Here is a 16,751-nt window from a genome sequence, read left to right as displayed (position 1 = left end):
GCGCGCTGCTGCTGCGATTAGCCGCCAGGAGCCCTGCTGCTTCCGGGGAGTCGCTTAGTCACCGTGGGAACCACTGTGCCACGAGGGACCAGCTGTCGGAGCCACTGCTGCCCAGAGCTGTCTCCTGCCTGCTGCTTTTGCCAACACTGCTTTTTCGCTGCAGCTTCATTTTGTCTCAAATCCACGATCACACTGGTAGGATTGTGCCGGTTTGGGTTTCCCGTGCGGCACCTCAGTGTTTCATAACAGCCGCAGGTTCTTTGTTCTGCCCCCGTAGGAAACCATGTGGCTGCCACCATCTTTGCACTGCCGCAGTGTTCATTTTGCTTTCGCTCCCGACCCGCGGTTAACCCTCACCTCTCCATGCACTGTGAGGAGTGTGCCGGTTTTGGTTTCCCGTGCGGCACGTCAGTGTTTCGTAACAGCCGCAGGTTCTTTGTTCTGCCCCCGTAGGAAACCATGTGGCTGCCACCATCTTTGCACTGCCGCAGTGTTCATTTTGCTTTCGCTCCCGACCCGCGGTTAACCCTCACCTCTCCATCCCATACAAAACCCCTTAATACCTCACTGGTTTTCTTTTGTATTTAATATATTTCCGTTTATAGTGTTATTAAACTTTGTTTCAGTTTTCCAAAACATTCAGAGGTCTCACAGATTCTTTTCTTCCCTTTCCTATTTCTGTTTCATAACTCCTTCTCTCCCGGTGTAGAAGAGAGGAGTTGGAAATAGAGAAGGATATTAGTCACCGGACTTGGCTTGCCTTGGCCAAACCGTTGACATCTAGGAACTGCAATATGCACTGAAGGGGTTTGTCCCTTCTTATTTTTGAAGGCCTTGAATAACAAACACCTAAGTACCTACAAAAGTTTAGTTGCCTTATTGCCAAGAAGTGTTTCTTGCTATTAAAGATGTTATCGATCGTTTGTTTTAACCTGTTAGTTCCTGGTTAGGTCTTTCCTCTAGAGGGTGTCATGACAGGAATCCAAAATAAGATGTACAATAAGTCCTCTGAAAATACAGATTAAAAAAAATTCATAATAATACCTACTTCTCCACTGTGCATTTTAATGACTCACATCCCTACTCTAGCCCAGTTCTGGGCATATTACTGATAATTTCCGCCAAGGAAAATCCATTCTCTTAACAGGAATTGTTCCCAGTTTTCTACTACAAATTATACTCCTACAGACTAACCTGGTTAAGAGACCACACATTTCAGGAAGAGACAACAAACACCAGTCAGCAGAGATTCACCAAATTAGCAAAATAGTGCCAACATGTAATTCAAAGGCAGAAGTCTCTCTCCTTTCAGTCACCACTTGCCTTTTCTGCGGATCTTCTTTAAGCTCTCCATCATCAAAATCCTTCTCACAAGAGCTGCAGTTCTAGCTACGAGAAGCCTTAATTTGATCAACAGTTTCTGAGAGAAATAGGCTTTCTTATGTTTCACCTTCATCAGGTACTGCTTTTTGTAAAACAAGATGAAGACTGAGGGATGTCTGAAACCAGTACTATCACTCTACAGGTTCTTTAACACCGGCCATAGCCAAACTGACTGCTTCCTACTTTACTGCCAACACACCAATTAAGATAAGTGGTTACAGCTGTAAACTCATAGGATACTGCAGTACACCTGGGCCTGTTTAAAGCTCACTTAATCCAGCATCCCTCCTTTCTAAAAATAATTGATATATTCTCCCTCTCCACACCTTTCCTTCCCTGCAGATACATTGGCTTTTCATTTGATTAGGGCAGAAGCTAGAAACAAGTTGAAAGGAAACAATAAAGAACTGGAGTCAGCAGTGCTGACAACCCATCCCTACGGTTGAGCCATCTGACATCAACTCAAATTTCAAACCTGTTATGCTCCTCTCTTTAGGTGGAAAAAACAAGCAATTAAATTCCCCATCTTCTAGATGTATTTTTAGCAAATCACAAAAGTGACCACAACAAGCACTGATAAAGGCCCCTTCTAATTTGCCTCGCTTTCTCCCCCATATCTAACATACTTTGAAAGTCAGATGTGACCACTTGTCCTTTTTCGCTCTCGTGAGTATTTCAGTTTCAGAAAATGCAGTCTGTATACAAGTATCAGGTAAGTCTTGCATTCTGATCCACAACAACAGAGGAGACTGAACAAAGGGATGAATTCATGAGGAGTACAAATTATTCAACACAGGATCATCATTCAGTATTTTCATCCTTAAAAATACCAAAGGGGTGGAGTGAAACAATAAGTAAGACTTAGAAGCAGCCCAAGATAGAAATTTACAAAACTGAGGTAACTTTAGGTAAGAAAGCAAAGACATCAATTGCTACCCAGCATATAATGCAACTAGAATATACAAGACCCAAGCCAATGGCAAGCCCTGGTTTACGTCAGCCCTTGTCCAACTTAGAGAATGCAGCTGTGAACAGGCAAGCACATTATTTTTTCCATAAACTTGCTTATAGTTAGAGTCTTTAAATTCAGTACTTCTAGGAGAAAAAAACCTCAAGTCTTCAACACTGAGTATTTGATTTCCTGCTACCTAAGTGTATGTTCTCTTTTGAACAAATGTTACATACATGATTAAGTTAGGCCTTATTGCTCATCAGTAAGATTATTCCGTCAAATGCAAGCTTATTAAAGTACAGTTAGAACTCAGCACAGAGCTCTTCCAAGTTAATTTTGTTCATTTGTCGTTTGGGGTTTCTTTTCTTGTTTGCTTCTCCAGTTCAATCTCAAACTGTAGAGACACATATCAATCTGGTTTATGCAGGGATTATTTTTCCATCCCAGTTAACCATAAACTGTAAATGTGGATCTGCCCTATTATGTATGGGCAGGAGACTGATGCAACTGCAAAGAGAAAGTCACAGGGGAAGTTACACACTCTGCAGAGAAAGTGTTTCAATAGGTCTACTGAGCCTCCTCAGAGGTGAGCACATCAAAACTGCAAGCGAGTGCCAGCTAAATATCATATTTCCCTCTCTGTAAGACAGCTACAAAAGTAGTGTCCAAATAGGTCAGTATTATTAGGGCCCAGCTCTCCATCATGTGCAACTCCAGCTGGTGACTACCTCATACCTTTTTGGTCGGCAGGGTGAGGGGGCACATGTGGGTACTTGGAGTGCTTCTTGATATGGAAGTTCACGTTGTCCAGCTCCACGTTCAGGCTGATGGAGGCGGCTGAATCACTGTCCATTGTGGACTGGAAGCTGCTGACTGAGGTGCGCTTGCTAGGGCTGGAGGAGTCTTTTAGTGTTGGGTAAGGGGGAAGATACAGGGAGGAGAAGGGTTCAAATGGGTATCGTGAGGGTACCAGAGAGGAGAAAAATTGTCTTTAATACATAAAGACTGGTGTGCAATACTACAGGAATACAATATTTTCATAGTTCTAATCTTATCTTCATGTGTGCATGCTGATATATTGGGCATTCTTAGTGCGTTACTATAGGGCTCAAATCAAGCAGAAGTCTGCCCGAGAATCAGAAGGCAGCCATTTACATGCTTCTCCTCCGTTAGAAGTATGAAGCTTTACCAGTTCCACTAAATACAAAACACTGTGTATCCATTCTAAGAAACAGGAAGACTAGCTATGTTATAGTTTGCTTAGATCCTTTAAGCCCCATACGCACACATACAAACACGCACACACACACATAAAGCAAGACACGGTTAAACTACTATGTCCCAAAGGACTGGGGATAACAGGGGAGAGAGCAGAGTGAGAATAAGGCTCAGGTGAAACTCACTGGCTAAGTTATCTTCTCCTTCATCAGCAATCTGCTCCGTGTCACTGTCATCAAACTTGATGTCTTTGAACCAGGATGGCTCAGAGTGCCCCTCTACAGAGTTCACAGAGTCACTATCTGGAGACGGGGTTTCTGAGAACTCCGTGCTCTAGAAAACAAGGAAGCAAAAGAGGTGTCAAAGAGCCATTCTGCTGAAATATTCTGCAGCTTTGCAAAGCAGCCTACTACAATTAAAGACCAGACATTTTAAAAATCAGAGGACAACGTCAGTGGGCTGAGCTGGGTTAGTCACAGAGCCACCACCCTTAGCATGAAACAGTAACCCTTCAGGACAGGAAATAAGTATTTCTTTACACTTCCCATGTGCTTAGTCTCTGCCTCCTCCCCACCTCCACTCAAGCTGCTACTAAGTGGCACTAAAGGATGAGTTTATTCTACTGCGCATTTTCTGTTACCACATCCAGCTAAGCAGTTTTGAATGCTTCTATGCCCAGCCAAGGTGCACAATGACCATACCTTTCGCCAAGAAACCAGCACATGCAGCTTTTGGTGGAGGCTAATTCCAAGTTACTGGAACAATTCTGTGACTGACCAAAGAAGCTCTAAGACCGTCAGTCACGTCAGGCTCTAGCTGGGGCTACTGTGTCGAAACAAAGTCTGGCTACAGTGCCAGAGAACCCTGGGACCATCTAAGCAATTTCCATCAGCCATCCAGTCGCCTCAAGATGAAGTTCTCACTGTCATTCCTTTGGCTACAAGCAAATACAGCAAGCAACTGAGTCAACAATGCTGTTTCTCTTGACTCTTGTCCACGATAAACAAAATTTCAGTGCTTTCAGCTGATGAGAACAAGAATTGGCTTTAAACCTTGAATAACATAAGCCCCTTACAAATAGTTAGAAACACGGATCCACAAGCACTTGCTAGTTAAGAGCAAGCTTTTACTAGCAAACTGAGATAGTGCAGTTAACCAGCTGAGACATCAGATGAAGTCCAGAGCAATGTCAATGGAAGACCCTGTGACCATGACTAAGAGCTGAAACATATGAGGAAGACAAGCTGCTAACGGCTGCAAGCTTTCTGACTGAGGTCCATGAGACAGCTGAGCCATTCTTTATTGCGAGAAGCTGCAGAACTCTCAACTGAATGCTTTTAGGTAACAGAGAGGCTACAGAAATATCTTGTTCTAGTTAAAAAAACACTCCAACCGCTCAGGCCAGTGACTGCTCTTATCCCTAAGCAAGTTTGATTGCAACAAAATAGAGTAGGATAGTATCTCTGGTCACTGGTTTCCTGCCCGCCCCCTCAGCTAGCCAGACCTACCTGGCAGGCATGACAAAGGCCCCCTCCCAATCTTGCACCATGTAGCGAAAGTACTGAATTCTTTAAAACTGCCATCATTGGAGATCAGAAGGAGATTACCAATACAACATGAAGATCCAGTATTATGTATCTAAAATACTGAATCACAGAATCATTTTGGTTGGAAGAGACCTTTAAGATCATTGAGTACAACTCTTCATCCTGCACTGTCAGTGTCCCTAAACCACATCCATGAGCATCACATTTACACATCTTTAAATACCTCCAGGAATGGAGACTCAAACACTTCCCTGAGCAGCTTGTTCCAATGCTTCACATTCACCTTCTGGTGAAGACATTTTTCCTAATGTGCAACCTAAATCTCCCCTGGCGCAACTTAAGGCCATTTCCTCTCGTTCTGTCACTTGTTACTTGGGAAAACAAGCTGAGCACCACTTCACTACAACCTCCTTTCAGGTAGTTCAGGTAGTTACAGAGAGTCTCCTTTTCTACAGACTAAACAAGCTCAGTTCCCTCAGTCATTCCTCATAAACCAAGTTCTCTAAACCCTTAACCAGCTTTGTTGCCCTTCTCTGGACACTCTCCAGCACCTCAACGTCCTTCTTGTAGTGAGAGGCCCAAAACTGGACACAGTATTCAAGGTGTGGCCTCACCAGTGCCTAGTACAGGGGGACAATCACCTCCCTACTCCTGCTGACCACACCGTTTCTCATACAAGCCAGGATGTTGTTGGCTGCCTTAGCCACCTGGGCACACTGCTGGCTCATATTCAGCTGGCTGTCAACCAACAGCCCCAGGTCCTGCTGTGCAGCTTTCCAGCCAGTCTTCCACAATCCTGTAGCACTGCAGGGGGTTGTTGTGACCCAACACCTTGCCTTGTTGAACCTCATACCATTGGCCTCGGACCATTGATCCAGCCTGTCCAGATCACTCTGGACCTCAGACCCTCCTGACCTTCAAGCAGACCAACATATCTGCCAAACTTGGTGTCATCTGTGAACTTACTAAAGGTGCACTCGATCCCCTCATCTAGATCATTGATGAGGATGTTGAAGAGAACAGGCCCCAATACTGAGCCCTGGGGGACACCACTGGTGACCAGCCACCAACTGGATTGAACTCCATTCACCACCACTCTCTGGCCCAGCCAGCCAGCCAGTTTATGCAGCACAGTACACTCATCCAATGAGCAGCCAATTTCCCTAGGGGAATGCTGTGGGAAACAGTGTCAAAGGCTTTCCTAAAGTCTAGGTATTGAACTCCATTCACCACCACTCTCTGGCCCAGCCAGCCAGCCAGTTTATGCAGCACAGTACACTCATCCAATGAGCAGCCAATTTCCCTAGGGGAATGCTGTGGGAAACAGTGTCAAAGGCTTTACTAAAGTCTAGGTAGAGAACATCCACAGCCCTTTCCTCATCCACTAAGCAGGTCACCTTGTTATAGAAGGAGATCAAGACCTGTCTTTCATAAACCCATGCTGACTGGGCCTGATAAACTTGATTGTCCTGTACATGCCAAATAATGGCAGTCAAGATGATCTGCTCTCTCCCCTCAGCACCAAGGTGAAACTGACAGGCCTGTAGTTCCCTGAATTCTCCTTCTGACCCTTCTTGTAGATGGGCATCACATTAGCTACCTCCAGGTGACTGGAGGTTACCCATTCTTCAGAAGTTTTTTAAGTGGGAATTCTGAAATACAAGCAGAAAACCACCATTGTGTCCCAGTCACCAATAATTGCACACAGATTCTAGGTTCTGTACATCAAAGCACAGCTGCCACAAGCACAGACTGTGTCATTCCAAGGCCACCATGAAAGATGTCTACCATGAGAGGTACTGGCCTAGATTAGAGACTCTTTCCTCCACTTCAGGCAGCACTACATGTAACAACTCATCCTCCATACAGAACAGCCCCAAAGCTTTCTGGACAAATGCAGCTTCTTCAGGCTTTAAATCACTAAGCAAAAAGGCCTGGACTCCAATTCTCTGTACAGCAGAGCTGACTTAGAAAACACACAACAGCTGCTGAGAACAGGATTAGAAAAGATTCTAGCAGCCAAACCCAGCAAGGACAGAAGTCTTCCTAGTCCTTTTACCTGTAATGGTCTGTAGAGAGCATACTCATCTCTGAAGAGCTGATCATGATGACTGACACATTCTAGCCAGCGTCCATCAACCAATGCTTGTCCTATTGCAATGGCTTGGACCCTAGAGGTATACAAATAGAGATGGTTTTCTAAGTCTAGTTCTAAACACACATGCACAAGCATGCTACAAAAGGGAAGAGTCATTTGCTAAGCACTATTTGACTCATCAGTATCCCATTGCCATGTTTAACCAGACACTAGTTAAAATACTGTGGAGAGGCAGACTGTACTGGTTCAAGTACGGAGCTAGATGAAGAGATTGCCAGTACTCTAAACTGAGCTGAGGTGTCCAACAGATGATTAAAACATATTGTTTGTGCTCCTCCAATATTGTTAGATTGAGTTACACTTAGTGAGCATCTCTGCTGAGTGAGGACTGTTGCTCTACACTTAAGAACTATTTTACTTTTATACCCCTCTCACATAGGTAAATATACCAGATTCTTTATACTCTCTTACAAGGTTAAGAGCCTGCCATCCCCACCAAAACTTTAGCTATCAAACACTGTTAGTGATCTCTGATCCCAGGGGCAGACTTACCCTTTGGAGTATCAGTGAACATTTTTAGACAGTCTTTGTAATACACTCACTGTTCTCCAACTGTTTGAATGATACTTGTCCCATAAGCTGCTTCACATATTGGCTCCCAAACCTGACAGCCCTCTGTGTCCTGTTGTTTTGGGCCACACAGACTCAGAATCCTACCTGCCTTGGTAGGCAGTAAAGAAGAGACTTGAATTTTCTTTCTTTCTCATCTTCCTGCAAAGGGGTCTATCTCTGCAGTCTAAGGCACCTTTTACCAGCCAAAACTCACAATCTCCTGTCACAGAGACAGGAGACACCTGCTGTCCTAAACCATCAGTGTTACCTTGTGGTTATGTGCCCATTTCTGATGAGCCAGTTGACCAGCTCTTTTCCGACAATGCAGTTGGGATGTGTCCGTAGCCAGTAGCGATGGTCTTGAAACTCCATCCCACTGTTGTGATGGCAGATTTTCTTCCACAGATCTTTCAGCTGGACTGAGTCCTGGACAGAGAGATGTTAAAGTTACCTGCTACTCCGATCTCAGCACTGGTTTCAAGGGCATCAACCTGGGTCCTCAGATCAGCTTCTAGATCAATAGCACTCCACAAACAGACATAAAATCTAAGCCATTCTGCACAACCTATGCAAAGATGCAAACAGAAACTACAAACAGACATGAGATTAGCTCCTTATATCCTTAATACAAAGTTGAGAAAGAAGAAACAAAGTAAGTACTCTTACAGTTAAGGGGATTTTGTTTCTAATGTGGTAACGTGGATTTTATACTGACTACTGCTGTGGATTTTGTACTGCTGCTCTCTTGCACCCTATTCTCAAACTCAGGTGGTGTGCATAAACAGAGGACAATGAAAACTCATCCTTTGTAAGAGAGTCTTTCTAAATAATCTGTGCTCAGTCTAGGCTTTGTGAAGCATCTTAGTCCATTATCAAGCTCAGGTATAAAGCAAGTACTTGACACAGCAGCGCACACTGACTGCTATGTTCAAGCTCTAGGATATCATTTCTTATTGAGGATTCCTTTTTTAATATCCAGTATCAAGCCTTTTTTTAGACCCTGCTAGCTTTGGCCACTAGGCAAAGAAAGGTGTGTATTCCTCCCAATTCAACTGACTATTTTTGACTCTGTGGACCTCTTCCCCTCACCACTTGGAACACTTCTGCCTAGATACAGAACTTATTTTCAGGCCTGTCAAGCATGTGCATCAGTTCTTGTGCAGGCTATGCTCCAACCAAAATGAACTGTCTTTCCACACCTGGCCGCTTTTCCTTTCCCATATGCACCCCGGCTTGGCACAGCAAAACCCACTGTTGCAGAATAGAAACTGGGACCTGGGATTACTCCGAGAGAGCAACGAAGCACCCCAACGGATAGAGAAGAGACACTGCAGTTCATTCTTAAATGCCTCACTCGTTCTGTTTTTGTGTAATTGGCGGGGGGCGGGGGGGTGGGAGGGGGAGGCATGGGGAAGGCTTTTTAACTACGTTTTAACTAGTTTCAGCTTTCCAGTTAACTGCCAGACCCACATTATGGCACATTCCCAAGGGTGCCCTGAGATACAAGACTTTTGATCCATTCTGTTACTGGACTGGCTTTCTGCTTTTATTTCCAGCAGTGGCTGTCCTGAGTATGAGCCTAAAACCAATGTCAGCAGCTTCCCTCTCATAGGAGGTATAAAGTCAAATGGATCAGTTATGGAACATGTCATAGGATCACAAACTGGCAATTCCACAGTTCAGCTGCCTTGTAGTTTACCCTTAACTCACATGGTGCATTCAGTAAACTGGACAAACTGTCAGAACACAGAAAATCCTTTCAGCTCAAGGATTTTGACCCCTAGTTCACACAAGTGTGCGCTTACCACAGCGTGCTCACATCCTCCTCTACTTTATTTCATGAGCAAAGTTCATTTGTCTCCTGAATGGAATATGTTAAGCTTTAAATTAACTCCTGACATAGAGTCAGCTCTATGTGCCAGCGGCATTAAACGAACAGTCTGAATTCACAGAAAACCCTACATTAACTAAAGCTGCATATTCTGCTCTTACACAAATAGAACAAATACTACTAATCATCTTCTCCCCCAAGGAGAGAAACAGACAAAATTCAACAACGTGAAGCTGAAGTGCACAGGGACTTGATCATCTTAGTCTAAGTTGTGTTCATAGCATTTTAAATTTCATTTTTCCTGCATTAACATACATGCACAGGGCAAGGTGGTATAAAGACATGGCTTATAAATGTGTTATTCATTTACAGAGCACACTGGAAAAGAGTTCTGCAACTGAACAGGAACTAGAGTGTTTCTACAGAAATACTTGTCTGCATTTTGCTGAGAGCAGGCAAATACCTGACAACACAGAAATTAACCTCCATGATTTTAAATTGGCAATGAGAAGCAATCTTGAATCTTTTAATGTGTGGAAAACACTCCCTCCCCTTCTCTGCGTCTTTTTTGCCCCATCTGTTGGAAACACTTCCCCTCCCTCAAAGAAAAGAAACTCTGTTTTCTACTGAACATTGTACGGTAACTGCCACTTACAACACTGCCTCTGTGGGGAGGAGATAATAGGATTACACAGAACACTGTTGCACATTGATTTTTCTTTGAACAAGTACGTCACTACAGCCTTCTACAAAATGTTACATTTATTCTGCAAACGATGGGAGGAGACAAGTTATGTTTTGGCCCAATAAGCTGTAACAGGTCCAACTCATTCATCATAGTATAACCATTATGAACCAGCCACTTAAATTTTCCAATTATGTAGCCTATGAAAGGGAAAATCTGCATTTGGAGAAATACAGAATCAGAGCATCGCGTTACAGCTGCAACCATGACAGGTTGCTACACAAGGAGCTACCATACACCAACTCCATACTGCGTAATGTGACTAAAACAATAAACACCTTTAGGCAAACACCACATGAAAGTATGATTTGTTTCAGGAAGACAAAAATGACAAAGCATTCTCCACCCTTTTACCACCTTGGAGGAGGGGTCCAAGTAAGAGTGTTCAGACAAGAGTTTTTAAAGGCAGCAAGGTACTCCTGCTACCTGATACAAGAAAGGCAAACTTCATTGCCTCCACGGAGCAAGACAAACAGAAGTCTAATAGGTACCAGAAGGATTTTGCGCTCATCCTCACTGGTCTCTGCCTTCATATGTGTGCGACTGGCCTGGGGACTGACAGATGTCTCATAGGCAGGTACCATTGGTGAACCTGACCGATCCAGTGACAGGTTAGTGATGCTGGCTGACCTGTAGTGGAAGAGAGGAGAGTTAAAGTTTAAGTGTTCATTGTGCAGTGCTTCACCAAAGCAGGCACTGATCTTGCAGCATGCTACAACAGAACTTAAGCCTGTGATACCGTTCACCACCACAGTACAGACTTACTGCTTAAAGCTTCCTTCCATGTCAGAGCAGAAGAAAGGATCCCTAGGAATCAAGTGGATTGCTTTGGAACATCTAAGTTAAATATAAACATTTGTAAAGCTCCTTGTAGGAAGCAGTTAAAACTAAGTTTAGGCACAGCAATTTATTTATGTCTGCATTTGAATAGACTGGGGAAGGGATGGGATGCTGGGTAATTAGAAGCTCCAGTGCTTTGGAGGCAAGACAGACGCCAGCAAGGGCGGCCAACACCAGGATCCCTGTAACAGGGGAGAGATTCCACCTTTCCTCAACCCATTTAAAATTCCTTCTCCTCAGCTCTCTGATTTGTATGGGTGATAGCTTGCAGAGTCTAAAATTTTGAGCACCTGTTCCCTAAGGTGGCTAAACTGCTGAAGCTGGAGGTCACTCCAGCTGGCAATTTTCCTTGTATTGCAATATAGAGCACCCACCTGATCTCAGTTCAGCTGTTAGGAAATCTTGGCTGTGCACTCCAGTCCATTTTGCAATAATCATTGCAAAGCTACAAATGCAAATCCAAGTTCCATATTCCCTTTGTTCCAATATCTCACAACTAGACTAAGCTTCTGAATAACCAGAGTGCAACTTCTTATAGGCAGCGGCAAAAAGCACTCAGTGTAAGCTATTCATGCTAACAGCGCTCTAACGAGCAAGGATGGAAAACACTTTTGCATACAGCAACAGTGAAGCTCTAAATGCCTATGCTTAACTGACTCAACAGGCTTGCAGCAGGCTCAGTGATAAGAACCGTTGCCAGCCTCTCGTCTTTGAAATGAAACCCCAACAACTTCACAGAGCTTGCTAACTGGCTAACAGACACTCTAATTGTTCCCAAGAAATGTCAGTGAACGGTGTAGCTGAGCCCAGGCATGAAATAGCAATGCCACCCTATTTCAGCTTTTGTACTGCAAGGAAATAGGCACTGAAGGTACAATAGTCTCAAAGTCACTGCTTTTTCCTCCTCTGTCTCTGGAGGAGGAATACTGGGCTGATAGGTCCACTGTAGTAATTTATGCAGAATCAAAGGAAACGATGTTGGCACTACATCCATATGCATACGGGGCTTACAAGCAAAAACTTTTTGTCAGTCAGGCATTCAAGGAAGGCTAAAACTCTACCAGTCTTCTGTTCAGGTGCTCTCAAGTTAAAGTTAGAATTGGCAGAGTTGTACAGCTTGACAGAAAGCATTCTAATGCATAAGATGAGAGACTGACATGAAAGTCCATCATTAAGAACTCCTCCCAGTGGTTTTGCAACAGCTACTTTAAATGTGCCGCCTACCTGTAAGCAGCAGGGATTTTTAATTTGTGCAAGAGTTAGAATAGTCAGATTTCCTATCTGTGTCTTTATCATCACCAACTACATCTGGGACTTTATTGTATTTATCTTTTCTAAAAACATAGAGGGAGATTTTGCAATGAAAACATCTATCCTTTAGAAGGACCTGTGAGGGAGAAGTTTGAATCCCTCCACATTTGACTGTTGTGCTGGTTTTTTCCCAAAAAAATAATCAGTCCAGGAAAAAACAGAACACACATCCCCCACCCACAGGCAAAATAAGTAATACCAAGTAACTTCTGCTACCTGCTTCTAAATGCACTCAACGTGCATCTTTTTTGCTTCATCTCATCTAGAAAGAGGCATGGTCAAGCTTGTCTCAAAGAAACATCTACAGCTGCTTTGAGAAGATCTAAAGGCTAGCATTGCTTAGCCCAAAACCAATACTTTCCTTTGTTTCCTCAGGTTCAGAATTTTGACTGAGATAGGTTATACCTCATCTTTACTTCTCAATTATGAGTCCAGACAGTTAAGTACTATGGTGAGGCCAAGACAGCCACAGAGATATATTTAACTTGAATGAGCTGTTTGAGCCTGCCAGGTGGAGATTAGAACCCTCCTGCTACCAGTGCACATGTGAGCAAATAGCAAAGGCCTTTTAAAATACACATCAACTCAAGCAGGAAAGCATCCTCAAGGTTTCAGACATTTCTTGACGTCACTGCAGTTATTTAGCATTGAACTCTGGACTCCTTGCCACGTTTGCCCAGAACTGATTTTTGGTACTAGTTTATTCATCAGTATTTTACTCCCCCTAGGTGCAATCTTTGGTTCTCTGCTGTAAATTCAGCACTCATCTCCCTCACCATCCCCATCACACAGAAGATAAAGACTCCAAACAGTCCGTTCCCTGAAAGGCACATGCAGCATCCTTCTCAGCTGAGTTTCCTAGTCTTCACTGGTCCTGCCAGATCCCTCCAAATTGTTAAACATTCTGCATTCCTGTTACACCAACATGTAGAAATCTCTGAATGTCTCCTGACTCCAACACTAAAATCAGGATTATCTTTGCCCTGTTCCTCATACCCTTGCCTCATCTTTATTTCCCTAATTTAACCGTAATAGAAGTATGTAACCAGAACCATAGCAGAAGCACTGTGAAGTGGAAATTACTTGTTCTTCTAGTACCAGGCTATGTAGTAGGATTAAGCTCAAGCATTCACAACTCGCATGAACATTTCCAGCACTACTGCATGGAATGCATGGAAACCAACGATGGGTTTTTAGCCTAAGGAAGCCTGGTAACTTAAACAAGATTATACTTAATGGAAGAGCAGAGAGAGCAGATAGGGTGGGGGGAACCCACAAAACAGATGAAAACCACACAGCTACTCCTCCATGAGCTCAGTCTTTGCCTCCCATTACCAAGTCTCTGTTACTCCCCTTTCTTCAGCTTCCTCAGAACTCTTAACTTTCTTAGCCACTTCTTTCCCTTTTTGTCCTCTTCACCATCACCTCTATTTGACTGACACAATCAGCAAACTACAGGTTCCTTAAAAGTAGTATATTTATTAATATGAATACATACATAAATGCTCTTTGCTTACCATTGCATACGGATAATGGGATGTCCCATTTTAGACATGAAACTGCATGCTCGGTAAAAACAAGCCCCAAAATACAGGCTTTACAGTGAAGAGTGCGCTAGGATTGCATCCAGAACAGCAAGCGCTCAGATATGATTAGTTTACCTGTTCCTAGCTGGTGACTTTCCTGCATCCTCCTGGACAGACCCAAGGCGTGCAGACAATGTGGTAGTTGAAGAGTCTGGGTGAATCAAACTGCAAGGAAAAGGAGCATGTTACAGATGTTTGAGAGATGTGCCACATGCAGCAGCATCAAAACAGTTAATTAAAATGTTATCTCTTATTCTCACCCACGACTTAAATCAATAAGGGAATAGGGACATCCTTCCTCATCTGTAGGTCAGTGATATCTGGAGGACAGTGCTCAATTTTAATCCCCTCAGACTCAAGTCTTGGACAACACAGCCTCTTCCCATTTCTTCTATTATCCTGCCCTCTCGCTCTCTTCCCCTATATTCCTTTCTTACACATCCTCCTTCCTTACTAGCTGTTATTCCGTGCTTTGGAGGTAGAGGCACTGCCCCATCTCCCCAACACATCATCTTTGCAATGCTATCTATAGCTATTACTAGACAGCTTTTACCAAGATAGCCTGACAGCCTTCTGCAGTTGGTTAACCTCAACAGTATCACTTTTGCCCTCCTTTTCCTTCTATCCCAGGAGGAAGGAGAGCAGAGGTTCATATACACCATCAATATAAATTCCAGCTGGCAAAACTGTATCAGATATACGCCACTAACTCAGCTGACACAGCCATACTGGCTGTCTCTGGGATGTAGATGTTACTAGCACAATAAATGCTCTGCATGAGAAAACGTACACACTACAGTCCTGCCTGAGTAGCTGTACTTGCCCAGAATACAACACTCTACACCACTCACTGGCTTTTAAAGGCACAGCTCTTGGAGTTAGTTAAGGCAGGAGCCCTTGCCTCTATGTTCTGCTCTTTGAGCAGTTGAAACAGTGTCAGACAAATAAACAGAGCATCACTCCCCCAAACGCTTTTCTCACTGCTTTGCAGCATATGACAGCACGAGAGGCAAGAGTCTTATCTCAGACACGTTATATCGTGAAGAGACTCAACTCCCAAGTGTTCTTCTGGAGCAAACTACTTCTCACACAGAAGCTACATATTAGAAAAAACTTTGCTTCCATTATGAAGCTGTGAGTTGTCACTGTGGTACCATTTAAGTTCAATGTCTTCAGTTCAAGCCTCGGAACAAACTTACCAAATACAGAATTAAAAAAAAAAAGCACTGTAACCCACGGCAAAGTTTTACATTATGAGCAACAAACACTGAAGAAAATTTTTATCCTCCTAAAGCAACAATAAACTACATAAACTCTATCTCTCTCTCTCACATACAAAACCAGCCCATGTTTACTCAGCATCTCTCAGTAAGACTAAGTGTTCTAATATAGAAAGAGTAATCAGCATTTCAAGAACATGAAGTGTTTTTCTCAAGTGCTACAAGCTGCTCAAAATATACAAATTCTTTCTTTACATGTTCGTGTCTACAAGCTGTTGAATAGCCATAATAAAGATACTAACAACACATCAGAAGACAGAATTAATGACACCTTCTATTATTTTGTATGTCTGTCTGAAGAGAAGCATTCTGAGCACATATACTTCTTCCCCAATTCAAAATTTGGTGGTATTCATTCCAAGCATCGCAACATTACTGCTCTAGATGACCATGGCATTAAACCAGAAGTACTTTCCTAAAGCGCTTAGTCCTAAAGCTGATTATTTAATTGCTTCCATATAGGAGCACCCCACTCTCTGAAAAGCAAGAGTCACGGCATATTCTGAAGACAGCTGGTTTTGGGGTTTTTCTTTTAGTACTATCAGAATCACTAGAAAAGATCTGCTGAGAGAGGCACACATCACTAAGACTACCCCTTCATCCTTTCAATCCCACTTCAGTTGAAATAAGTGGCTACTTCCACCCTTTCTTACTTACACAGACAGCACCTCTTACATTCTCTTGCCCAACCCAAAACCTGACAGGTAAAGCATCAGTGTTACAGTGACCTGGCTTTCAACATATTGGTAGTTAGAATGGATGGGGCTTGGTTTTGTCTTTTTAAACTCCAAAGCCAAAAGCCTGTTCTGTCACTGGTATAGAATCATTGATTCAATAGATTAAAGGAAGAACTGAAAATAATTTAAAACTCCACTACAAAAGCTTCCACATTTCAACTTGAAGAAAGATTAGAAGCAGCAAGGACTGGATTCTTTTCACAGGAGATATACTTCTAAGCTTCCTAGATGGAAATCATGAGCCTTTGCCTAGCCAGGTGTCAGCCTGAAAACAGGTAAGATCCTGGAGCTCAGCATGACGCCATTCACTTTACCTTTGCCAGGTTAGATCCTCCTCCAAAAAGATGTTGCGGCTAGCTTTGCGGCTCCCAACTGGTGTGCGTGGCTCACTGGGATCCAGCACTGATACAGAACATGCAGAATCTGATAAAGCATTTAAGTCTTCTCCGATGGAGTTACTGTCTGTGGAGTGTGCATAGCTTAAGGCTATTTTACGGCAGTAAGTGCAGGCTCGGAGATCCCCTATGGAAAGGGGAACCAGAGAGTATAAGAGAGCAGGAACAAAGAGTACTCTGTTTTTACAGGATCAGAGGGGTGTATTGGTAGGGAAA

General features: G+C 43.3%; 1 protein-coding gene across 1 annotated transcript in view; it reads right to left on the bottom strand.

The window, feature by feature from the left end:
- PIKFYVE (phosphoinositide kinase, FYVE finger containing) overlaps window positions 1-16,751 on the bottom strand; it is a 64,026-nt gene that overhangs the window by 35,887 nt on the left and 11,388 nt on the right. Inside the window, exons 5-11 of the mRNA XM_010143626.1 lie at window positions 16,455-16,662; window positions 14,199-14,288; window positions 10,878-11,016; window positions 8,079-8,236; window positions 7,160-7,271; window positions 3,739-3,886; window positions 3,071-3,238 (exon numbers count right to left, since the gene is read on the bottom strand). Of these exons, the coding sequence (XP_010141928.1) occupies window positions 3,071-3,238; window positions 3,739-3,886; window positions 7,160-7,271; window positions 8,079-8,236; window positions 10,878-11,016; window positions 14,199-14,288; window positions 16,455-16,662 (1,023 nt within the window). The remainder of the gene's footprint in view (window positions 1-3,070; window positions 3,239-3,738; window positions 3,887-7,159; window positions 7,272-8,078; window positions 8,237-10,877; window positions 11,017-14,198; window positions 14,289-16,454; window positions 16,663-16,751) is intronic.

The sequence above is a fragment of the Buceros rhinoceros genome, unplaced genomic scaffold (genome assembly GCF_000710305.1).
Source record: "Buceros rhinoceros silvestris isolate BGI_N320 unplaced genomic scaffold, ASM71030v1 scaffold7339, whole genome shotgun sequence".
NCBI lineage: Eukaryota > Metazoa > Chordata > Aves > Bucerotiformes > Bucerotidae > Buceros > Buceros rhinoceros.
Note: the sequence above shows the minus strand (reverse complement) of the source record. Positions and strands in the feature narration are given on the sequence as shown.